Source organism: Tiliqua scincoides, chromosome 7 (genome assembly GCF_035046505.1).
Source record: "Tiliqua scincoides isolate rTilSci1 chromosome 7, rTilSci1.hap2, whole genome shotgun sequence".
NCBI classification, from domain to species: domain Eukaryota; kingdom Metazoa; phylum Chordata; class Lepidosauria; order Squamata; family Scincidae; genus Tiliqua; species Tiliqua scincoides.
The window spans coordinates 8,435,314-8,461,243 of record NC_089827.1 but is presented as its reverse complement, the minus strand read 5'-3'; the positions used below and the strand labels follow the sequence as shown (position 1 = coordinate 8,461,243).

At 44.7% G+C, this 25,930-nt stretch overlaps 1 protein-coding gene and 2 pseudogenes across 1 annotated transcript in view; all 3 read right to left on the bottom strand.

Moving 5' to 3' along the window:
- GRM8 (glutamate metabotropic receptor 8) overlaps positions 1–25,930 on the bottom strand; it is a 504,716-nt gene that overhangs the window by 375,115 nt on the left and 103,671 nt on the right. The window contains exon 2 of the mRNA XM_066634671.1: positions 19,477–19,693. Coding sequence (XP_066490768.1) covers positions 19,477–19,693 — 217 coding nt within the window. The remainder of the gene's footprint in view (positions 1–19,476; positions 19,694–25,930) is intronic.
- LOC136658141 (5S ribosomal RNA) lies at positions 639–757 on the bottom strand (annotated as a pseudogene).
- LOC136657928 (5S ribosomal RNA) lies at positions 7,667–7,786 on the bottom strand (annotated as a pseudogene).

Genomic DNA, 25,930 nt, shown 5'->3' with positions numbered 1-25,930 from the left:
GCCTGGTTAGTACTTGGATGGGAGACCGCCTGGGAATACCGGGTGCTGTAGGCTTATACCATAGTCTTTTGAGACTGAAGGTTGCCAAACAACAACAAGAGAGACTTAGGAGTGTGTTTGGTTTTCCGTATTACTGTATCTAGCTGCTGACATCACACGGGCAGGTAGACCTGGGCTCCGCTTTGGGAAGCCCAGCAGGCCTGGGCTCCAAAGACTTTTCTGGCTGTTGCAACCCTTCCCCCTGACCTGTTTCACCCTCTTTTGCCCACTCCCATCACCACCCTCCCCCACTGTTTCACCTCCTTCCCTGTTTGGGAAGGGCCCCCCGAAAAGCTTTATACCCCCTGATAAAATTCTTCTCAGAGGCCCTGGTTACTCTCCTTCTAGCGTGCAGGCTGTCTGCCTGCAAATTCAGTTAAGCAAGAAATGGTTGGCAACCTTCAGTCTCGAAAGACTATGGTATAAGCCTACAGCACCCAGTATTCCCAGGCGGTCTCCCATCCAAGTACTAACCAGGCCTGGCCCTGCTTAGCTTCCGAGATCATGGTATAAGCCTACAGCACCCGGTATTCCCAGGCGGTCTCCCATCCAAGTACTAACCAGGCCTGACCCTGCTTAGCTTCCGAGATCATGGCATCAGCCTACAGCACCCGGTATTCCCAGGCGGTCTCCCATCCAAGTACTAACCAGGCCTGGCCCTGCTTAGCTTCCGAGATCAGATGAGATTGGGCATGTGCAGGGTAACAGTTAAGCAAGAACGTTCCTTGTTAAGCAAGAAACACTCATGCTTCCAGCACTATTAAAGGTACTGTAATGGGTGCGAGTGGGGGGAGGGGAAGCAGGGAGGCCTCCAGATCCAGATAACTGAATCCATGTATACAGGATCCACAGATATAGGGGAATGCATTTATAAGAAAAAGACTCCCATAAGAAAAGAATCTGAGGATCACACATCACCTGGAAAACACGTTCCAGTGTTATATTTGCACATATTCTCATGAAAGATGTATTTTCCAAGAGTACCTTCTGTTTAAAAAAGTGTTTCAGTAATAACTAAGTTCACACAGAAAAGAGTAATTGCAAGCAATTTCCAGTAGGAAGCAAGTCTTCCGTTTTCGAGAAAACCTTTAAGTTATTTTTGCCGTGCCCTTGCCCTGGAGAGAACTGAAGACCATGACAGCCGGAGGGGCTTCCCCAGGGATTGTGGAGCCTGCAGCACACAGACAGTGAAACATCCCATTTGGGTTCTCTGCCATCAACACATTCTGTGATCAAGAACAAGGTTTCTCCTTTCAGCCTTTTAGAAAAATTAATTGCCTTTAACTCTCAGTGGGACAAGACAAAATCAAAAAGTTTTGTTTCAGTTAAACTTTTTAAAGGAAAAAGAAAAATCAGGAGGAGAATTAGAGCCCAGTCCTGTCCAACTTTCCAGGGCTGATGCAGCCGTGCCAATGGGGTGTGTGCTGCATCCTGCAGTGGGGAAGTACTGATGGAGGCCTCCTCACGACAAGGGAATGTTTGTTCCCTTACTTCAGGGCTGCGTTTGCACCAGAAAGTTGGATAGGATGGGGCCTTAAACATTTGGTCACTTGAACACATAGAAAACAATGGAGCTGCATGTTGGAGAGACATTCTCTGATCCGGACCCCCTGGTACAGTTAGTGACCCTGATGCCACATCCAAATGTAACTGTGATTTTCACCCACTTGACTTCTGGCACTTTCCTCTTTCAAGCATTTTCAATTATAACTACATTTCAAACGTCGGCCACACGCTTTCCCCTTTTGTCCAATTTCATCCAGCCTTCCACGACATTTGCCAAGGCTCTAATTTTTATTTTTCTTCTATTTCTGTTTATTTAGGTTGTACATGCATTTGCATGTTAGATAGCTATTTATGCTTTTGCTGGCTCAAATAAATTTGCTAACTAAATAAGGCTATGCTTTGACATTCATCCGTTTTTAACTTTCATCTGTGCTCTGGTTCCTGACCAGATGAAATTGCAAGTTACTACTGTATTCTATATTTTCCCTTTTGAATGAATGATAATAGTCTGCCAAAACACACACACACACACACACACAGAGAGAGAGAGAGAGAGAGAGAGAGTTCAGTATGTCCTGCGCATTGAAGAATGTAATTATCTATAGAATATTTCCAAGAATTTCAATTCCACAGTTCCCCATATTTCCAAAACCTAGAAAGAGGCATTTAAAGTTGGGGTGATATTGGCCCGTTCACCAGAAGTCAGTAGTACAGTCTTGCCAACACAGGGCATCCTGTGCAAATGGAATTCAGTGATAAAGTGACAAGAGCATATGCAACTCCTGCTGCCCTCTTCTGGCAAAAATCAGAACTGCTTCTCCCACCCTCAGGTTTGGGAGCAGGCAAACTGGTGCTCCTTTCTCCTGGCTCTGACAAGTTCTGCATGAGTGCAAATTGGGAAGCCAATGGTTATGAGGGCAATTTCTCAGTACAGATGAGGAGGTCGAAGCTACAATGTGCGGCCTGCAAAATTAAGAGGCCTTTTGCATCGGCAGCAAAGGAGTTCATCTCCAGCATAGACAAAGGCTGCAGTCTCTGCGGAAGTAAGTACCATTTAGTTTAATTAATGGGATGTTTTCTCTAGTAAGTTTGCATAGGAACGCAGCTTAAGTCTACATGGTCACTAGATCCAAAGCAAGCAGTGGCGTAGCTAGAGGGGGTGCAAAGCACTAAGTTTCGCAGGGAGCCTCACCGCGCCATGCAAGCAGCCCCCCCCCCCCCATTGGAGCCATTCCATGCAGGGGAAGAAAAACAGAGGCACCTGCTTTTTGCTCTTCTATGCCCAGAATGGCTCAGAAGGGGAGAGAGAGGGACTGCGGCGTGCAAGCCATAAAGAGCAACAAGAAAGTTGTTGCGTCTTTTTTGACTTCCTTTTTTCCATTGCACAGCTGTCAGATGCTTCTTGAAAGCAACTGAGTAACTTCTGGGTAAGGTGCTGACTTGAAGGGGGGCTTTCCACGGGTTCCAGGATCAGCTTCAGAACTACGTAATATGTTCAGGTATGCACCGAGTTACATACGTACCTTAAGTAAGCTACATACATACATACATACATACATACATACATACATACATACATACATACATACATAAGCTAGGAGGATTCTTATACATTAAGCCCTGGTTCAGCACTCCTGGTTGACCTGCACTGGAGTTTTACCAGCATGAATCCTTCTGTGATTTTGCCATCCTGTAAGGATCAGACTCCAAGGTAAAATTTCTGAATTGCTTCATTGGCAACCAGAGATCTTTCATTCTCCTGCTAAGAACATGAAACCCATTAAATCAGTGGTTCCAAAACTTACCTGGGTCACAACATCCATGCAACCTTTTCTTCCCGGCTCAGTTGGGCTCAACATGAAATCTCATGAGATCCAAGACAATGGGACCCAAATCTCACAAGATCTCAAGATCCAAGATGCTGGTGCCCAAATCTTAAGAGATCTCATGAGATCCAAAATGCTGGTGCCCAAATATCATGAGATTTGAGTGCTGCCATCTTGGATTTTCTGAGATTTTGGCCGCAATCCTAACCCACTTTCCAGCACTGACTTAAGGGCAATGTGACTCCGAGGTAAGGAAACAAACATTGGCTTACCTTGAGAAGGCCTCTGTGAGTCCCATCAGTGGCATAGCTAAGGGGGTGAAGGGGGTAGCAGTTGCACTGGGCATCAAGCTTTAGGGGGGCAACAAGCTGAGCTTGACACTAGTGACCAATATTGTAAAAATCTAGGTATGTATGAACGATACCATCATGTTATATATCATTGGAAAGGTAATTTAATGCTGAATGCAGTGCAACAAACCGCACTGGAATATCTGTATTCTATCAAAAGTTATGGCCAATTAACCAGAAAATGAAAACACAACTGCCTTGTGGAACAAAAAGTGGATTTGCTTAACTCCAAACTGACAAGTGAGACTGATTGTTCTGAGTGCCAATGGGATGTTGTTATGATACAGCATGGAACCAATAACTTTTTATTTATTTAATTAATTAAATTTGATTTTTGTCATGCCGGGGGGGGGGGGCTACAAAACTGACCTCAGGTAGCAGATATATACCTTAGCTATGCCACTGACTGGGGGTAGGCAGCAGAGCAAGTGGGCGGTGAGCTGCTGGGGGGAGGAGGCGGGTTCCTCCCATTTTTCACGGTTTCATTTCATTTCCGGTTGTGACATCATTCCGGGGCAACATTTTGAACTCGGCACTGGGCGACACGATCATTAGCTACGCCACTGAGTGCCGCCCAACTGCAGGATGCAGCGTATGCCCCACCGGCACAGCTATGCCATTGCTGGAAAGTTGGTTAGGATTGCTCCCTTTGTGAGATACAAGATGGTGGTGCCCAAGAAAGCAGGTAGGAGGGGCCACTGGGGTCGTCCCGCGGCACCCCTGTGAATGTCACAGTGCACGCTTTGGGAAACCCTGCATTAGATGCATGCATCTCACCAGAGTAGAAACACAATGAATTCCCACCTGAGATGTTATGTAGCTAGTGCAAAAAAACAAAGCACGGATAGGTTGCCCTTCCTCTTCCCCACTTTTGCATTCCATCTAAAGCTGCACTGCACAAGGCCTGCATGGGTTACTTGCATAAATGAAGAGAAAAGCACCAGGGGTAGTATTTCATCATCTAAAGCAATGCATTCTAGATGCAATCTGGAATGGTTAATTATTCCGGAAAGAGAAAGCGGAGGAATAGTCATAGCAGGATATCTAAGTAAAAGAGAAAGATCTGTTTAACTGGAGAAACTATTTGTCTTCTGCCAAGGGATAAAAGCTTTCTTTAAAAAAAAAATGTTCTACAAAATATGCATATAGCTGCAAACTCAATTTATTGTGATTGCATCACAGCTTGTAATTTGCATTTAAATCAGGCATCTTTTTGCAAAGAAGAGACCTAGTTGTCTTTCCAAATATTACCAAGGCACAAACCAATGCCCATTTTTCTTGAATGAGTAATGAAAAGTGGTGCTTTTAGTCTAGAATTAGCACTGATTTTCAGCAGCTTTGTGAGTAGTTCTCAAGGTAATGGAATTTTTAGGAGACATTTGAGTAGGTAAAAGAATAAGTTATTGTCATATGGATTTTTTTTTATGTTTCTGATCTCTGCATAAGTCCAAGGCATTTCGGTCGCAAATCTGGAATGCAGTTTTACTGTATTGCCCATCAACGGAAATCAGTAAAATGAAATGTCAATGGTATCTTTCCATTTTCCAACAACACAAATTCTACCCTATGATAGGCAATGTCAGCAATTTTGTTTGTTGCAGCATGACTCAAAAGAAAAGTTGGAAAGTTATATACTGTCCCTAAAATCAAGCACAGCCCAGACAACTTGAGAGCACTCTTTCACCTACATCGGCACTCAAATAAAGATCCACCCTTGAACATACAGACTCTCATTTGCACACGCAGTGCACGCACAAAGTGCACCCCAAAAGTACACACAGAAGACAGCCAAATAAAGTACTAGACTAGGGGTCTCCAAACTCCGGCCCAGGGGCCAGATGCAGCCTGCAACAAGCCTCTATCTGGCCCGCAGCCAGCCTCTTGTCCCCTGAAAGCCTCTGGCCCATTCAACTGTACATGACCAGAGCTGTGCTCTGGTTGTGTCTGGAGGGTGTTCTGAGGGCCAGAGTGGTTGAATGAATGAGCCCATTCATTCATTTATTCACTCATTTAAGTTCCATCTCTAATTTATTTATTTAAATTTAATATTTAAATTTTTTTTCCGGCCCTCAACACCACGCCAGATGTTTGATGCGGCCCTCTGGCCAAAAAGTTTGGAGACCCCTGTACTAGACAGTTCCATCACCTGGGCTGCCTACATGTGGTGCTGCAAATGTGCTTTATGGTACGTTTACGACACCCACCAGCAGCGCAGTATCAAAATATGTCTACATTGTCAATCTGATATTACAGTGAAACTGGCATGTGCTATGATGCTTTATTTCCTTTTACTAACTATGCAGACACACAATGCTCCATTTTCCAATGAATCTCTCTCACTCAATAATTTTTTTTCTCCCTCAGAAAGAAAACAGCGCTGTGCTCCGTATGCAGTAACCCTTTAAATCAGAAGCCTTGGAATTTTATTACTTGAGAGTAATTTATCTTCCCTCAAACTCCCCAGGAAACCGATCATATTGCATAATTAAAAATGAATTAAACTGCTGGGGGAAAAGAAAAAAAAAAAAAAAGATCAAGCCAAAGATAACACTGGTAAATGTGGCAGTGTATGAATGAGGTTCATTTAGTGCATTTTGTTTTAGGTTCCCTTTGAGCAGCATCTCAAATGAATTATGTGGGTTGCCCGTAAAATAAGTTTGGGACCGTTCATATTTTTTTATGGGCAGAAAGATTTCAAATCCTATTTGCCAACCTTTTAATCATAAGATGTTTGTCTTAAAAGTCAACGGGAATGTGACTTTCGCCAAAGGGCTCTGAAAGACCGCTTTTCCCCCTATGTTTGTTAAAATCCAACCCTTCATCCAAGCAAAAAATGCACTCAGAAGCAGTTATAAGAAAACAAACAAACCATCACCAATGAGATCTCAACTGAACAAAGCTGGTACCAAAATTCCCAGGCCTTGAAGTCTGGCCAAGTTTTTTTGTTTTTGTTTTTACAGATCTGGCCTTCCAGAATACTATTTGAAAGCAATTTAGGGTGAATTCAAATCTTATAGTAACTTTGGCTATCATATTAAATTATTGGTGTGAGGGGCCCATTCACATGATGACAGGAGGACACCAGCTAAGCTCAATAGGCAGGGCTTCACTGCTTAGAGCAGGAGTAGAGCAGCCCTTTCAACTTTAGGGCTCCTGGACCTCGATCAATGGTGCAGAAGAGGGGACGACAAGTGGTGCCCATTGAAATTTCCTCCTCTACACCATTAGAGGAGGTCCAGGAGCCCTGTTGAAAGGTTGGCCACCCCTGCAGAGGTGTAAATAGGGTGGAGACTGAAGGGCAGCTGCCCCGGGTACTATGCCAAGGTGGGGTGCGCGACTGCCCCTCAGACTCTGCCATCATTACAGAGGAGGCACTAGTGACTTTGTGCCTCCTGTTCCTTCTCCAGTGGAGGCTTCCCTTCAAGGGGGAGTCTCTACAGGAGAAGGAATGGGAGGTGCGAAGCCACAGCAGTGAGTGCCCTTCCTTTGGGGGAAACCTGGAAGTGACACCACGTAATGTCATGTGATGTCATGACATCTTGGCCCCAGGTGCTGGGTCAGAGCATTACGGCTTTACACCCCTAGCCTAGAGCATATTTCCAGCAACATATTATTGTACACTTGGAGGCGCAACAAGGAGCCACTGGGGTATATATAGAACACTTCTGAGTGTGCAAACAGCTTCCATGTATTATCTTGATGCGGCGCTGGCTCACTCATGTGGCCAGCTGAGGCAGTCGCCTCAGGAAACTGACCAACAGAGAGAACCCACTTTTGTCTTCCCATTCACCTCCTCTGCTCCTTCTTCTCCCACTGTTTGGATTGAAAAGGTAGACAGGGCAAAAGAGGTAGTGTGGGGGGTAAGCTCATCAGAGATGTTCTCTAATCCTGTGTTCACTTCCAGTAAATGGTTGGCAACCTTCAGTCTCGAAAGACTATGGTATAAGCCTACAGCACCCGGTATTCCCAGGCGGTCTCCCATCCAAGTACTAACCAGGCCTGACCCTGCTTAGCTTCCAAGTTCAGATGAGATCAGGCATCTGCAGGGTAACAGTTGCTGCATTTCCAGTCAAAAGAGAGAATTTTACTTATATCCAGCAGGCCCCCTGATAACCCCCTCCTCAAACCACTGGGTAAGGTGCACATTCGGTCTGTGTGACTACACCATTTGTAATCATGGAGGATAGGATTGGACAGTCAGTGTCTTATGACCTATCCTTTGTAGCCATAGCCTATACCGTGATGTAAACACTGATCTGGAAACTCGCATCCATGTGCACTTTTGGACTGCTGCAAAAAGGGAGCAGCGAAGACGAGTCCTGCCAACACTTGAAGTCGGCAGTGTGGAAGAAATGGGAAGGGAGGATCAGGGTGGATCTGGGGAGGGCCAAAGGCATATAGGGGTGGCATCTGGTTCAAAGCAAATGCTATCCCCTCTGGAGCCAGTGACATGCTCCCAGGACTTGTGCCAGCAAAAGAGCTGGTGCAGGCCCAAGGAGACCCATTGGCAGTCTGGGGGCTTAGGGAGGGGTAAAGTAAAATATTTTCCCTTACCTCTCCCAAGCCTCCTGATCGTCCCCACTCCCTTAGCATGCAGAGCAACCTGTTTGGGCATGGCTGTATGCTATGGCTGAGAAAAGGATTACACTATAGGGTAATCACTAAATTATACCCCAGTTGCCAACCTCTATTTGTTCCCAGTTTCCCCCAGAGAATACACATGGGTGAGATGAAACCTCATTAACTTTGTAACAGCACGTAGCCTAATTCAAACCTTTGTAAAGGCTCTTGTGAGCACATGGTTCCCCCTTTCTACCCTGTGCTGAATGATTTTCTCTAGTTCAGGAACAGACATTTCCCTAGTTCATAGAAGGGCAAGTCCAAGCATGTGTAGAGTTCTTCCACATGTTCCTTAGAATTCCTGCATACATACCGTACTCACTAGATCAGAGTTACAAGGTGCTCTGTGACATTCCCACTTTCCTTCAAAGGGTGCAGAAATCCTACATTCAAATTAATTCCATTAATTAATTTTTAGATCTTGATTACATCGACTGAGCTTGTTGGGACTTGATTTCCTAAATTAATGGGAAGTGGGTATCTCACTCCCTTAAGTGAATTTGAAAAGGAAAAAAAAAAAAGATCTCAGCCTTCAGCATTGCACAGCAAGGATGCAGTGAAAAAACCCAATTAAAATGAACAGCAAAGAATCTTTGTGCATGATTTTCATACAGAAGTCATATGCTCAAGTAAACATCAGAACAGTTAGGGGGAAAAAATACACCTTGCTGAAATAGCAGAACATGATGTTTATTAACAGAAGCGAGGATAAGGATTAAAATAGCTTTTTTTAATAACACGCTCCCAAAAGTTATGTTGTACATTAAACAGGTTCTGCAATAACTGGTAAAAATCACTTAATTTTTTTTTCCACTGGAATCCTTTTTATGCCTCTGCAATATTAATGCACTTAAGAGGTCTATCTTGCAATGTTTCAAACGTATCTACGCTTTTGTGGCTCAATTAGGGTGTTTAGTATTACTGACAGTTTGCCAGTAGAAACACACTTATCAATAGAGTTCAGTGGCAGAATTAGTGCAAAAATCCACTTTTGACCACAGCCCTGGGCATTTTATTTATTTATTTATTTATTTATTTAAGAATTTATATACAGGAGGCATATCCATGGATCCTGTATCTGCGGTTTCACTTATCCACGGTTATGCAGCCCAATCCTATCCACACTCTCCTGGGAGTAAGCCCAATTGACTCTAACGGGACTTACTTCTGAGTAGACATGCATAGGATTGGGCTGTTACTCAGGTGACTTAAGTGACCTTAAGTGATTCAGGGCGCAATCCTAACCCCTTATGTCAGTGCTTTCCAGCACTGGCATAGTGGTACCAATGGGATGTATGCTGCATCCTGCAGTTGGGTGTCACTCACGGAGGCCTCCTCAAAGTCAGAGAATGTTTGTTCCCTTATCTCAGAGCTGCATTGCTCTTATGTCAGTGCTGGAAAGCACTGACATAAGGGGTTAGGATTGTGCCCTCAGAATCCCAGATGCACCAGGATGCAGGTATCTGGTTGGCTTGTCTGCTTCCTGAGGCATTTGGTGGGCCACTGTGAGATACAGGAAGCTGGAATAGATGGGCCTTTGGACTGATCCAGTGGGGCTGTTCTTATGACTTACCCTGGTTAGACTTACCCAGGTGAAAATTCTTGTTTAAACCAGTTCACTATAAGCTTAGAAGCTCATAGTGGCCTTCAGGCTGCTTTCTGACTGCCTGGTTACTTGAAAATAACTAGGTCAATCTCAAAAGGAAGTGGTTAACTTCCATAGTGAAGGCCACTATGAACTTCTAAGTTTATAGTGACCTAGTTTAAAGAAGAATTTTCAACTGGGGTAAATCTAACAACCACACTAATGGGTGCACAGGCGTTTGGGGAGCCAATGAGACAGACATTCCCCATGTCCACAGTTTCCGGTATTCAGAGGGGAGCCAGGAACCTATCCCACATAGATACTGGGGCATGCCTACACCACCTTTCTCTGTTTTCACATGGAACTCAAGGTGGTTTACATCGGCAGGCTGTTCATAAACCCCACTTTTCCAAATGAGTTTTTCCAAATATCTGTTCTTTGAAAGGAACTCCCAGAACCCTCAATTATGCCAGGTGCTTCCATCCAGGTATACCCATCATCCTGGCTGTGCTCTGAACTGTCCAAGCTCTTTCAGCAGCCCACTTGACCCTCTGTCCCAAGATGTTATCTGTCTCAAGGGGACTCCTCCTCACTCCTTACATGCCACACTCTATCACAGTGGTGATCCCATACACCCATGTCCCTGTGCTTTTGCAAGGTGCTTTTGCACCCCATACAAAGTCCCTGCGCTTTTGCAAGGTGCTTTTGCACCCCATACAAAGTCCCTGTGCTTTTGCAAGGTGCTTTTGCACCCCATACAAAGTCCCTGTACTTTTGCAAGGTCTAACAGCAGCTTTCTGTTCTCCCTTCCAAGGAGAGAACCCAGGCTTTTCCGGCTAAGCGGCGTAGCTAAGCCGTGGCAGGTGCCTTGCCCCCTGCAGCGAACTGGCAGTTTTTCATCGTATCAGATGAGGGTGGTGACAGCTCCTACCTGAGAACGCAAAACCAGACATCCTGCCCAAATGGAGCTGTTTCCGGGTCAGGTCCATGCATGCGTGGAGGAGGGGGTGACACCACAGATGCTGGGGGGTTATGCAACAACATTCATTGTCACCCAGGTACCAGCCAGCCCAGCTATGGGACTGATACTGCTTCTTCAGGCAGGGCACCAGCTCAACTCCAGACCACACCTTTTGCCCTTCTGTTGTGACTTGTTATGCAAAGGCTTTGTGGGAAACAACCTGATATTGGTTCAGTATAGCCCAGTACTGTCAACCCTGCCTGCCAGCCAGCCATCCCTGGGGGTACTAAGCAGGTGCTTTACTAGCGAGCTTCAACTCTCATTCATGGTTGGGAGGCATCTAAAAGTCAAACTTGCCTTGGCGTTAAAGTGCTTTCCCTTTGTGGGTGTGTAAAATCACATTATTACCTTTGTAAATGAATTTGTTAGGCTTCAATTCAATTTTTCTTGAAACAATAACCAACACCTCAGAGAAGAAACCTGGCAGAGATGCATATTGTATTCCTCCGGTTCTCATGAGGATTTGGGTTTTTTAAAGGGGGGGGGGAATAAATTGCACGGTGAATCTGCCTTTAAAAGCATTTGCATCAATCGTTCACCTCTCAAACCAAAATACTTGCACGATAAGTGCAAAAATATGAATAAATCAAAACAACAATCCTGTTTTTCAAGTGTACATCACAGTGATATTTAGCATTAAGTTGCTTCTGAGTGTATGAGACTTTTGAATGTATCTGTTTTCTTGTCTGTTATTAATATCAAACCTCTTGCTTGCCAGCCAACAATATAAGCTGCTGGAGGTCTTTTCCCAGAAAATATATATATATATTTTTCCTTTGTCGCCCAGGCATGCATGAACACACACACCCCCTCCTACACAACCTTTCTAAAATGGAAGCTTATACTTTTACCCTCGTTACATATAATATTACCACCCACACCTCTACTTATCATTTATACGGCACCAAGGGCGTACAAGGTGGTATATGGAACATGGAATGACACAACACTCCCCAGAAGCCTTTTAAAAAAAATACACTGTGATGCTCTTAATTGCTCCCTGCATTGGATGCTCTACACCCCTCCCTGGTTGTGTACAGCAGTTCACACACCAAGCAGGTCCAACAGTGTGATTCAAGCAACTGCAAATCAGAGAGAGAGAGAGAGAGAGAGAGAGAGAGAGAGAGAGAGAGAGAGAGAGAGAGTTTTTGCAATGCAAAGCAAAGGCACGGAGGAAATGACTGCGTTTGCATGGGGAGCTGCAGAACTTCTGCTTGAACGGCTTGCAACATCAAGTACCCCAGCACAGGTCCACAAAAGAGGGGTACGGGGTAAATCGTAATCACGCGCAGGGTCAAAAGGGGAGCCCAGGAGCCAAAGGAGGGAGCCAGAAATTTCCTGAGATCCAGGTTCACCAAGGCACATGAGACAGGAGTGCAGAGGGGTACATTGTACTTGAGCCTGGAGTCAAAAGGGGAGACCAGGAGCCAAAGGAGGAGGCCAAAACATTTCCTGGGATCTTACATTTTCCAATCTCACCAGGGTGTATGAGAGCGGGGTGCGTGGGGTATATTGTATCTGGGCCCAACATCAAAAAGGGGGACTGGGAACCAAAGGAGGGGAACCAGAAATCTCCTGGGATCTTAGAAAATGTTTGCCTGTATGGTAAACCTAGTGATGCCTCTGGGCCCAGCTGCCTCTCAAAGAGGGTGCACTTCCTCTACCCCCTCTGAAAGGCCACCATTTGCAAAGATGTGCAATCAGTTTCCGTAAGATGAGGTGCACTTTATACGGATGAGCATAACCACAAAATCCTCTCCCCCATTTTGGCTCTCATTAGTTAACAAAGAAAAATCAAAATGCAATGAAAAAAATTAGTCAGACAGGATTACACTGTAAGGAGCAATTTGCTGTCCTGCTTGTTCAATAACAATGAATGCTAATTAATGGGCTTTCAAGGTCAGCTAGGAATGCAGATTACAGCCACCTGCTGGCGGGGAGGGGTAGGCAGTGAGACCAGTGGGGTGTGTGTTGTGTGTGTGAGAAAGAAGGAGAGGGGGGAAAGAGGCTGTTTTTCAAGAGGCCAGAGAAAGACTAAGAACTGTGTCTTTGGTCTAATGGCTGATATTCTTATGCAATTGTACAAATCGATTGTAAGGTGACATCTGGAATCTTGCATGAAGTTCTGGTTGCCACATCTCAAAAAGGGTATAGTGGAACTAGAGCAGGTGCAGAAGACAGCAACCAAAATTATTACTGACATGGGGCACCTCCCTTACAAGGAAAGGCTACAGTGTTTGGAAGGAAACACTGTTCCTCCCTTACAAGGAAAGAGCAGTGTTTGCTCTTCAGTCTAGAAAAAAGGCACTTAAGGGGGGACGACGATTGAGTTGTATAAAACTGCGTAGGGGATGGATAGAGGGATGTTCTTTTCCCTTCCGTACAACACCACAACCAGGGGACATCCACTAGAATTAAGTGTTGGGCGAGTTAGAATTGACTAAAGGAGATAAACTCTTGTGCTCATCACAGTGGTCCTCTTCCATGTTCCCTCTCACACAAAGTAAAGCAGGTGGTGACCAGTGAGGGGGCCTCATCAGTTATGGCACCCACTACAGAGCTGGTTGAAGACCTCCTAGTGTCCAAGACAATGCACCAAATGCTACCTTCCTTTATCCAGGAATATAACAGCCACCACATTTGCCTGCCACTCTCCTCTCCACACTTCTTTCCCCTCATCTTTTTCAAATCCAGGGTATGGGAAGCAGGTGGGCAGCAAAAGTGGATGGCAGGTAAGTCAACCCATCTGGTGCCCAACTCAGTCACCTCAGTTGGCCTCATGGCTCTGCTCGCCATAGCCCTGCAGTTGGAATGGTCTCCCCAGAGAAGCTCAATTAGTATCAACTTAGTGATGTTTTTGTGGGTTAGGCAAATATTTTTGTTTGGTTGTTTTTAATTGTCCCAGACCTTGCAGCGCATTGTACAGCTGGGTTTTATCAGGGGCAGGAAGGTGTGGTTTGGAGGTTGAACTTTCACCTTGCCTGAAAAAGCTAAGCAGGCTCAGAGGCCTTGGATGGGAAACCAAAAGCCAAAGACCAAACCTGCTGACGGATCTCTGCGGAGGAGTGTGAAGGAATGCGGTGGAATCAGCTGGCTAGAGCACACCTGAGACCTGGTTTGCGGCTGCCTGCAAATGCTTGGAAGTGCAAAAGGGCTGGCAAGCCAGGATGATGACTGCACTGTGAAGGGAAACATTTGGAGTAACGGAGGGTTCTACGAGTCTGTCTCATGGAACAATACTTGTAAAAACCCCATTGAAAAATGGGGTTTATGATTAGCCTGCCAATGTAAACTGCCTTGAATCTATAACATAGGGTTCTCAAACATTTTAGCACTGGGACCCACTTTCTAAAATGGCAATCTGTCAGGAGCCACCAGAAGTGATGTCATAGCTGGTAGAGACTTCATCAAGAAGGAAAATTTTTAACACCTCCGTATGACAAAATCAAATCAATTAAGTAAACTAAAAGTTCACATTAGGTTTAAAAATTTATTTCAAATAAAGAAAAACCCCTCCTAACCTTCTGAAGCAGTTGCCAATCTGTTTAGAAAAGTTCTCCAAACTTCCCAAACGCTGCAATCCTATCCTCACTTACCTGGGAGTAAGCCCCATTGATTATCACTGTTAAAAGCATAGACATAGTAACCTGTTCAAAGTATAGATCTGTGGCATTTCCCCAATGCAGTCGCATGCCATGGTAGCATAAAGTCTAATATATTAAAAATAGAATACACATCAAAATGAATGGGGACCCACCTGAAGTTGGATAGTGACCCGCCTAGTGGGTCCCAGCCCATAGTTTGGGAAACACTGCTATAATAAATAAATTATGGGTTTACTATCTTGATTGATTTTACTGGCTGTGTGGCTTCTGCTTTTCTTTTAAAGATCTGAATGCCAGGGTATTTATTGTATCATGTTAATATGCACACTGCCCTAGGAACCTTGCGCTGAAGGACGGCACACGCATTTCTCAAATCAATAAACGCATCACCCCATCAACCCTTTCTCCATCCTATAACATCCCAACCCTTCCGACGCACTAGAACAGAATAAAATATCCCGCAATATTTTAGTCTTGCATGCAGTCCTTTTTATCAACACCTGTACAACGACAGACAACTGCCATCTCTCAGTATTATGAGCAGAGACTAAGAGGAGTTCAAAAGGTGCTAAATGTTTTTCCGTAATAATAAGCCGGAGTGTTCCGTTGTGTCATTTCTATTCTGTCCTTTAACTGCCTGTCAACAACTTCCCATCGAGGCTCATGCTGATGCTTGACTGGCCACTAGCAGGGATAAAATCTGTCCTCCCGGAGTCTACATCCCATTAATGGGATGGATTGGATATTGTTGTAAGAACATCGCAATAACAAAACCAAGCAAAAAGCTGGCACCCTGGAGAGAATCGGTTTAAATCATTCTCGGTGGCCCGAAATGAGAGGCCAACCACTGTAGCAACCCAGGACCTGACTATCACCTGATGCTTGAACGAGCCATGAAAGAAGCATGAGAAGATTAGTGGGAAGGCAGCCTTGATTCACAAAATATTATGAAATGTTGATGGGGCTGGGAAGACTCAAATATATACCACGTGTGACAATTCAAGAGGGACTTCATAAAAATCTTCTTCTTCTTCAAGCTATCTTGAGCAAATAAACGCTTCCTTCTATCATCCCAGAGAAAGGGAACTGTTGTCCTTTTGATGGTGGGCATTGGAGGAAATTTTGCCCCAGCTGAGAGATCCGGCACAGAACAGCCTCTGCCACACTGCTATTTTTTGTTTGTTTTTGTGCCAAGCAAAGGACTCTGCCGTGAGCTTTGTAAAACTTATAACGTCACAGTCTCCGATTATATATTAGATACACTGCAAATTATATTGCCAAGATTTTCTGTAAGTTTAATTTTTATGTTCATATCATTATATAGTTCTTCAGAGTGTAAAGTATTAGTAACCTCTGTAGACAAGCTAATGATGTTGCATTTGATCATTCATTCATTGCAAGCTGATGATGTTGCATTCGGTTGGATTATTATGTTTTACAACAGTGATGAAAATACAAGAACGTAGAAACTAACAGTACAATCCTAGGCATGTCTATTCAGACGAGAGTCTCTTTAAGTTCAATGGAACTTACTCACTGGTGCATATGATTGCAACCTAACAGCACTATCCAATATAGGGCTGCACTGCCCTTTATGGCAGCAAAACACAGACAGGTTTTGGGTTCGCCTCCACAAATAGCAGTGGTGTCAGAGCAGTGGTGTCGGCAGCAAAGGTAAGTTGGCAGCAGAGGCGGGTAGAGGCAGGGATGGGACAAATGGGTCAGGGAGGAGGAGAAATGGAGGAGCTTCTGGGCAGAGAAGAGGACAGGCAAGACACAGTATGGTAGAGGAAGGAGTGGATCTCATCCGCACCAGTGTGCACCAGTTATTAACCCTATTCCTTGTCCTCTTTCATTTTCCCCAGCAAAATAGCTGGTGCTAATCCGAGGAGATCCATTGGGGCAACGGAGGCTTGCCCTGATGTAAGGGAACAAAAGTCCCCTTACCTTGAGGAGGCCTCCGGACTACACCCCTGCTTGATATACCTGTTGGCAACCTTCAGTCTCGAAAGACTCTGGTATCGCGCTCTGAAAGGTGGTTCTGGAACAGCGTCTAGTGTGGCTGAAAAGGCCAATCCCTTCCACACTGGGAGCAAGTGCAGTCTGTCCCTGGTCTGTCTCCCTGGCTATGGGCCTTCCTTCTTTGCCTCTTAGCCTCAGACTGTTGGCCAAGTGTCTCTTCAAACTGGGAAAGGCCATGCTGCACAGCCTGCCTCCAAGCGGGCCACTCAGAGGCCAGGGTTTCCCACTTGTTGAGGTCCATCCCTAAGGCCTTCAGATCCCTCTTGCAGATGTCCTTGTATCGCAGCTGTGGTCTACCTGTAGGGCGCTTTCCTTGCACGAGCATGCAAAATTGGCACAACTACATTGGTTTAGTTATGATTTGGGTCAGAAGAGTGCAATCTTATGCATGCTTACTTGTATCCAATGGCACTTGCCCAAACATACATAGTATTGCACCCTTAATAAAGACAAAAGCTTCAGCCAATCAGGTAGCAGTCAAGGATCAAGGGTATCTATCTACCTATTACATTGTCTTCAAAAAACATTGCACATTTTGACATGCTAGAGTCAGTCATTTCTATTTACACCCTTTGTCCTAGAAACTATTAGTATTCAGCTTGGTTGTAGACTACATGTGATCTTTGCTGATGCCTAATATAAACCAGTGACATGTTATTGTAGTAGAGTCTTGACCTTTTCATTATGCTGCATTTTCAACCGACAGTCCGTTCCTTTTCCCTCTGCATATTTATGTAAGCGATAAGAAAGGACAGTCAAATGAATTTGCAAAATACCAAAAGATTTGAAAATCATACCCTAAAATGATACAATTTTCTTTCTTCTAAAGTGTCAGGCCAGTAGCATAATCAGTTCTTATTCTGTTTATTAGCAAGTCATAAAATAATTGACAGAGCCCAACTTTTTTTTTTTTTTTTAGATAAAGAACAGGACTTTAAAGACATGAGTTCCTGACTATTGTCCTAGGAAACGCTTGTGTACATGAAGAAGTGAGATATGATGGGAGGGCTGTTTTCTAAATCTGCTTGCGTAGATCAGGGGTGCCCAAACCCCAGCCTAGGGGCCATTTGTGGCCCTCAGGAACCCCCAATCCAGCCTGCAGGGAGCCCCCAGTCTCCAATGAGCCTCTGGCCCTCCAGAGTCTTGCCGTAGCTCGCGCTGGCCTGATGCAACTGCTCTCAGCCTGCGGGCAACTGTTCAACCTCTCATATGAGTTGCGAGCCAAGGGCTCCCTCCACCGCTTGCTGTTTCACATCTGTGATGAAGCAGCATAGGAAAGGCCAGCCTTGCTTTGCGCAAGGCATTTTATAGGCCTTGAGCTATTGCAAGACCATTCATTCATATAAGTTCCATCTCTAATATATTCATTTATATATATTCATGGATTTAACTATTGACCAAATTTGATATCTACAGGGGGTCCAGGAATGGATTCCCGGTGGATAACAAGGGCCCACTGTAGGTTGATTAATTCAGATTACTAAGAATTTCATTGTGGATAAGTTATACTGGCATTACTTAGAACAGTGTTCTTCAGCCTGTGGATTGGGACCCCAATAGGGTTGGAAAGCCTCATTTAGAGGGGTTGCAGCAACATCTCAAATCTGTGCCATAGAGGTTTTGGATCCAATCCAATCAATATCACAACTGACATCTCGATAGAATCCTGCATGACCTCTTCTTGCCGTCTTGTCCCGCTGCTCCTAAGGCAGGCCTTTGTCAGGCTGCTACCTCACAGGGTTGGTGTGAAGAAACAAGAGGCAGGGTGAAATGGGGCAGAGGGTGGGCAGGGGTAGACAGGGGTGAAGGTGAACAGATTGGGTCATGGAAGGGGGTGGGATCAGTGGTGGGTCCCAGTTTCTTTCTTTCTTTCTTTCTTTCTTTCTGTTTGGGTCATGGCATGGAAAAGGTTGAAGACCACTGACTTAGAAGATTCAAAATCACTGCTGAACGCTGAAGTGTGCTGACAACGCTCCCCACCCCATATTCACAACTCTTTTCTCATAATTTAATGGCATCTAAAATCTATTGTTCTTCAAACTGACCCAATTTTCCAGGCAAAACGTAACTACTCTAATGAGAACAGGATAGATAAAGATCAAAGAGAAGGGGAAAACACACACACCTCGCACTAATCTTTGCATTTATATAGTACATTTCAACCTAAAATTAACTAGGGTATGTCAAGAAATAGTCAAGTAAGAGAAAAAAAAATGGGATCAACAACATTAGAAATTTTATGAACTTCCAAAGGAAACGTTTGTCAACTCAAGTGCTCAAAATCCCCAAATTCAGGTAATTGCAAGATACCACTTCTTCACATTTATCTCAGTGAGGATCTTGCCCCAAAGAACTTTTGCCAATATCATTTCCCAATATAAGTCAGTATCATTTCCCAATATCAGTCTACCGAAAGACAAACCCACACTAGAAATGCTTGATTCAATGGGTTGGTTCGAATCTGTTTTGTGCTCAAGAGCGCTTGCAAGATTTGTATTGTGTCAGGGATTCAGTTTTAAAAAAAAATAAAGTGGGGGATCCCAATGACACGTCTCTGTGATCACTCACACACCACATCACCAGAGAGTGATATCTGAGAAGACTTCATGCTGTCACCACCCTCAGGTACAAGGTACCTCATGCTCCTTCCTGCCACATCAAAGCAATAGAAAATACACTGTTTCACCTCCTGTCAATCTTGCTTCTGCAATCAAAGATATAACCGTCACCACCTCAAGGTAAAAAAACAAGGCCACGCATAACCTGCTCGAGTTACTGCTTCAAAGGAGTGACACCAGTTCATGAATCTTCAAACCTTCTCATTTGGAAAGCAAACACATGAGGCTCAGACTCGGCTAGTTTGTCAACACTAAATACAAATGTTAGAAAGATGCTCACTTACCCATTTCCCTCGAGATTTGCGTGAACGCTTCAACCCCACTCTCTCCATAGTTCCCCTCTGAAGCCAGTGTTGACACATAGTTCCATCCAAGGGCTGTCACAATATCAGCCATGGCTTGGGCTTGATAGGAGTCTGGTGGGACCACCCGTGAGAAAAAATCGTACCTGGTGTTATCACTTAACTCTGGTGCTGTAGATGCATAGCTGATTTGAGGTATCTGTAAAGAACCAGCATTAAAATCTGTTGAGCCTTATATCAGAAATGATGTTTATAAACAGAGCAGCAACACAAAGGAAGTCTCTCTCTTAATTAAAGCAACCAGCCAAAATCATTTTTTCCCAAACTGAAAATATTGATCAGTTTATAAAGTACAACATGACTAAGGCAAAAGAGAACACGTCTTTATCCAGCATATCTTGTGTGGTCCTGGAGACATCTGGTGGGTCCCTGTAAGATACAGGAAGCTGGACTAGATAGACCTTTGGACTAAGCCAGTGGGGCTCCTTTTAAGTTCTTACCTGGGAGTCAGCTCCACTGATCACAAAGAACACTATGTCCAAGTAAACATTCATAAGATTGGGCTGCTGGGATTCTTTTTCCCAGACGTCCTGAATGTCGGGGTGGCATCAGGGATTGGCCAAGTTACGCATTGGCTGAGAGTTCATCTGGGCTGACTGCTTGAACCCTCAACACTGGCCAGCTGCCATTATTTCCCAAGGAGGGAAGAAAGAGCAGCCACCAGCCAAAATACTGACGAACTCCAGTGCAGAGCTTTTCTGCAGTCTCCAGCAACCCAGTGCCAATGCTATCTGTCACAGGGTTGGGCAAGGCCTTTTTTGCTAAGAGAGGTTTTAAGCTGGTTACTAGCCAGAAGAAAACATAAGACCATAAGAACAGCCCCTCTGGATCATAGAGCCATCTAGTCCAGCTTCCTGTATCTCACAGCGGCCCACCAAATGCCCCAGGGAGCATATCAGATAACAAGAGACCTGCTTCCAGGTGCCCTCCCTTGCATCTGGCATTCTGACATAGCCCATTTCTAAAATCAGGAGGTTGCACATACACATCATGGCTTGTAACCCGTGATGGATTTTTTCCTGCAGAAATTTGTCAATCCCCTCTTAAAGGCATCTAGGCCAGATGCCATCACCACATCCTGTGGCATGGAGTTCCACAGACTTGAGAAAACCCGAGTCTGTTCATGTGTGGTTAATTTGTAATCTGGAGTACAAAACCTGGGTGTGGGTTTACAGCAGGAAAGAACCTTGGCTTAGTGGTCCTTGTGCTGGAGCATGTCAGAAGGAATACTATGTGACCAACTGTTCTGTAATGTGGGTAACTCTTAGAATCCTGTTAGGTAAGCTAGCTAACCTCTCTTATTTTGTATGCTACTGAAAATGCATGATACTAATTTTATGGAGTAACTAGACCTCCCTTGAGAACTAACCTTTTCTTATAATAAAGGTCTTCTATTTTGAAGATTAAGTGCAACTCATTTTATGAACCAAGGGAATGTGTTACAAAATAACCTGGGCGCTTATGGTGTTATAAGTGGAGCACATTATCCTCAAGGGTTAGGTGGATTAGGCTAGTGAAAGAGGGTGTGGGTTGCATCCTGCCAGGGTTTGGGAATTCCCCCTAATTTCCCCCTGGCTCCTTGGGTGAGAATTGTGACACTGTCTGTACAGGATCAATACCTTTACATTTGATCCATTCTAAAAATGGAAGGAAATGTGAAAGAAAAATGAGTTTCTGCATGAAGGCCAATTGCTGAATTATTAAGGAAGTTTGCAACTCAGCTTGCCAATAGTCAGAATTCCTATTTTATCATTCCATTTTAGCAGTTTGGTGTCATCTTTTCGGGATTTATACTAACAATAATGTGCAAAACTATCATGAGAGCGTTAGATGCTAAAGTAATCAAATTCATCCTGCTCCAGTAGGTTAACAGACTTCACTGTGCAGACACATCACTTGATGCACAAGCAGAAATTATGGGGGGAAGTGGTGCTAATATATACATATTGTTCTTACCTTTTTTTGGATCCCCAAGTGCGAGAAACCACTGACTCTCGCTTTGCTCCACAACAAAGAGCTTCAATTGCTACATATTTCATCTATGGTTCACTTGGTACGAAAGCCAGGCCATAAAATTTGCTCCAAAGGTAATGTCCACTCTAAGCAACACTGGGGTGCCATTGTCCTAAAAGCTCCATAAGGTTTACTAAACTATGGGCACAATCCTACTCAGATGCAAGTCCTATTGTGTTCAATGGGGCTTACTCTCAGGAAAGTGTGGTTAGGTTTGCATCCTGTGCCATAAGAAGAAAATCATGGGAATGGAACCAGATTTTGGTGAATCTGATACAGCCCAATCCTAACCTGTGCTGGAACAGGGAGCCTGCTCTATATCCAGAGCGGGATTGGGGCTGCCTGAGACTCACCCCCTTCATTCATTCCCCTTACCCTAGAATTCATTACCCCCCCCTTACCCTGGATAATGCTGCAGCAGCCCCAATGGAGCTACTCAGATCTGTACCACCTAAAGAGGTGGCACAGATCCAAGCAGTCCAGAGCTGCTCCAGGTCCACCGGGATTGGGGTTAGGATCCTGGCCTCACTACCAGCTAGGCCACAGCCTGCTCACAGGCCCACCCACCTTCCCCCCACCCTGGAACGCTTGCACGCTGATAGCATTTGGTAAAAGAAGAGACATTCTTGCTTAGACTGCAAAGAAGATAAAGGTGATGGGTGCAGGGGGTGGAGATCGTGCTGAGATAGGGCTTTCCCTTATATGCAGTTTCAGGTTTCGGTAATGGGGGGGTGAGAATGTATCCCCTTTGGATACCGGAGGCTGCCTGTTCTTCTAGCTGCTGTGACATGGAAGAGGCTTCTTCACTAATACTTGGTTACTACTGCCATTATCTGCTTTTCAAGTTAAGCCATTGTCACTGAGGAGTTTGACATTTTTACTGTCCCAATCCTGGCATTTTTCCAATGGAAGGAAATTTGTTCACTAAATATTATATTTGCAGCAGTGGCTCTCAGCAGGCCACCTTGCTGTTCCTCAGGGGAAGCTGCTATCTGGAAGGCTAGCCTGGCAATTTTAACCTTCCAAATGGTTTTCTTGTTACACAAGAGGAGAATAGGAACCACGCAAGATTTGAAGGATGAACCCTTCCCATTTCATTCTGCCTTGGAATGGAAGGCAAACAATGACTCCAAACAGATTTTCACAAAAACAACATGGGCCTGAATCTCATCAGATGAGGAGCTGGCTGCACACACTGTACATTTTCCTTAATCCATGTGGCAATTATTTCAGACCTGCCATAAGAGAGCAATGAGTTACATTACTGCCCCAAATTTTTAAAACCTTGGTGTTCTTGAATAATGCCATCATGTTATATATCAATTGATGCTCGTTATATATCAATTGGGAGGCAGGGCCAGAACCTGGAAATTATGCCAGATCCTGTCCCCATTCCCGGGCAACCAAGTGCAGTCCCAGGCTATTCAGATTTGCGCCGCCTCTTCAGATAGCGCAGCTCTAAGTAGACCCATCGGGGCCCCTGCAGCACGACAGCCATTCCAGGGGGTGGGAGTGAAACAGATGTGAATTCAGGATGGAGTCATAGTTGGCAACCTTCAGTCTCGGAAGACTCTGGTATCGCGCTCTGAATGGTGGTTCTGGATCAGCGTCTAGTGTGGCTGAAAAGGCCAATTTGGGAGTGACAATCCCTTTCACGCTGGGAGCAAGTGCAGTCTGTCCCTGGTCTGTCTCCCTGGCTATGGATAGATGGAGTACTGGGCAGTCAAGGTGAATACCACCAGTTTGCTTCCCCTGCCCAGAATGGCTCCAAAGGGGAGGAGGTGGGGCTCCTTGCATGCTGCGGTGAGGCTCCCTGCAAAACCTAGTGCTTTACCCCCCCTCTAGCTACACCACTGCATGCACTGTCCTGCATCGGATAAAAGTGGAATGTAGTCCACAACAGCTTGTGGTGAGAGAAATGTCTTTACAAGATTCCTTTTATGGGGAACACAACAGCATTCCAGAATGCAAACTTTTGCTATATCCACTAAACCACCAGAACAATGAAGCAGAACCAAACAAATTCAATGTCACGGAAACGAAAACACAAGTTGATTAAAAAAAAAAAAAAAAAGAGCGACTTTCAGCATTTAGTTATAGTTTCTCTCGTTATTTTTAACCACTAATTGGATTTGGAGTCTCGGAAGAAAACACTTGGTGGAGCTCGGGAGTGACAAACGTGGACTCCCAAAATAGCATATTCTTCAGTTTGTTAAATATAAACAAAAAAAAATTGGACAAAATCCAGAAGGAAACACAGCAGACACACGCAGCTAGGGCAGGGGCCAGCAGGCATCAGAAGATGCATGTGTCACATATAAAGAAAGAGATAATCTTCAATTCATAAATGTAACATGCTCAACTTTGCTGCTTTTCCTCAATAATGAACCAGTAACAAATAGCCCTGCAAACCCACCCCCCCCCAAAAAAAAAAACTTTAGAAGCCACAGTTTGAAGAGCATTCATTCAACATTCAACAAAACCTTTATTAGGCATAAATATTTGATAGGTGAAGACTCTGTACAGAAATCGTAGAGAGAGTATAAACCTAAGTAGTACCTAAATATGTATATGTATATGTGTGCACCTACGTGTACACACAGAAATGAATGTACATTACATTTTACATACAAACATGAATTATTTAAAAGACAGAAAACAATCAGTTGCTCTGCAGATCTTGCCAAGACGTAACCTACTCAGTGAGTTTGAAGAGCAAACAAATTTGCAAGGGAAAGCAGGTCAATTAATATTGTATTAAGAGACCGATCCACCCCTGGGCCAGCCCCTGTCTCCCAGGTGCAGTCCAGGAGATGGCTGTTGCAGAAGTGCCATAAGGCACTTTGCAGTGGCCACAACAATGGAGGCACCAGCAGGGAGGCCAACACAGGCAGACACCAGTTGGAGGAGCCCCTGGAGCGATTGGTTGTTAGCATTCTGCCAAGCTGCGTGGGGGCGTTCTGGGGAAAGGGGAAGGCAGAGAGGGGTCAAAACTGGGTAACGGGAGGGTGAGAAGGAGAGCAGTTCAGGCCTGGGTGAGAGGTAGGGATGGCAGCAGAGGCTGCTACTGGATCCTACCCCCCATCCCAGACCTGAAAGACCTACACGGATCTACCTGGATCTGCGCCAGTGATTGAACTGGTCCAGATCCAAGTAGACCCATAGGGGTTCAACACAAGGTAAGGGAACTAATATTCCTTTACCTCGAGGAGACTCTGATTGCTTCTGTGGCCTCGCGAGATACGGCGGTGGCCATTTCAACACCACTGTACCATGGTACGGGCAGCCGCATTAGGACTGGGCTGTAAGGCATGAAGTTGCACCCGGCTTTCTTGCAACAGAACCTCCTTCTCACCAAGCAGAATCAAGCTTATCCATGTTGTTTTGCAAATTTCCTCTTGTGCCAATCCCTTCTGAAAGAGGAAGAAATTACAGGAGCCTGTTCCCAACCTTCCTTTGATCCACAGGGATGAGTGAAAATGAGATGCTTAAATTGGAGGTTTTGGAACTTACAATCAAAGGGCCTCAACCGAAGCCCTGTTAGGCAAGAAATCATTCCAGAGACATTAGGACTTTTATCAACATTCATGAACGGATTCGGCAGGGTTGAAAAGCTGTTGCAATTTTTACAAGCTCTATTATCTAAGGACACAAAGTTTAATACGCCATTTTTTACTTTTCCCCTAAGTGCATTTTTACATTTATGGAACATAATGCTTTGTAAGCAGAGTAGCGGCTATGGTCTAGCAATTCAGTAATGTGCATTTTTCAAAACCCACAAATTTCTGTCTACGTATACATTACAGCTCGTTCTGTAGTGCTGAGGTCAAAAATCAGCACTGAATGTTTTTAATGCTCTTTATGTTTTTATGCTTGAATGCTTTTTAACGTTTTATAACTAGATCAAATGGCTACAAGACTCAATCAGAAGGGTACAAACTGCAAGAAAGGAGATTCCAAGTGGAAGAAATTCTCAACCGTAAGGGCGGTTCGGAAGTGGAACAGATTGTCAAGGGAGCTGGTGAATTCTGCATCACTGGAGATCTTCAAGCAGAGAACTGACAGACACCAGCTGAGATGCTCTAAGACAGTGGCTCCCAAAGTCCTACTCGGACTTTGGGAAACCCTGTAAGTCTTCGTGTGGGAGAGGGAGGGCAGCAGCGTGATCACCACGATTGTGCTGCTACCAGGCAGGGAAGGGTTTTTTTCACTTACCTGGGGGGTCACTTTGGCTCTCCAGAGGGACTGGGGAACCCGAGACCCCCTTCTGCAGCCCACCCCAAGGCTTGGACATATTGAAAAAAAGAAAAAAAGAAAACTTCTTGTTTCAGGATCAGGTAAGATGATGGAATGCCTCATCAAA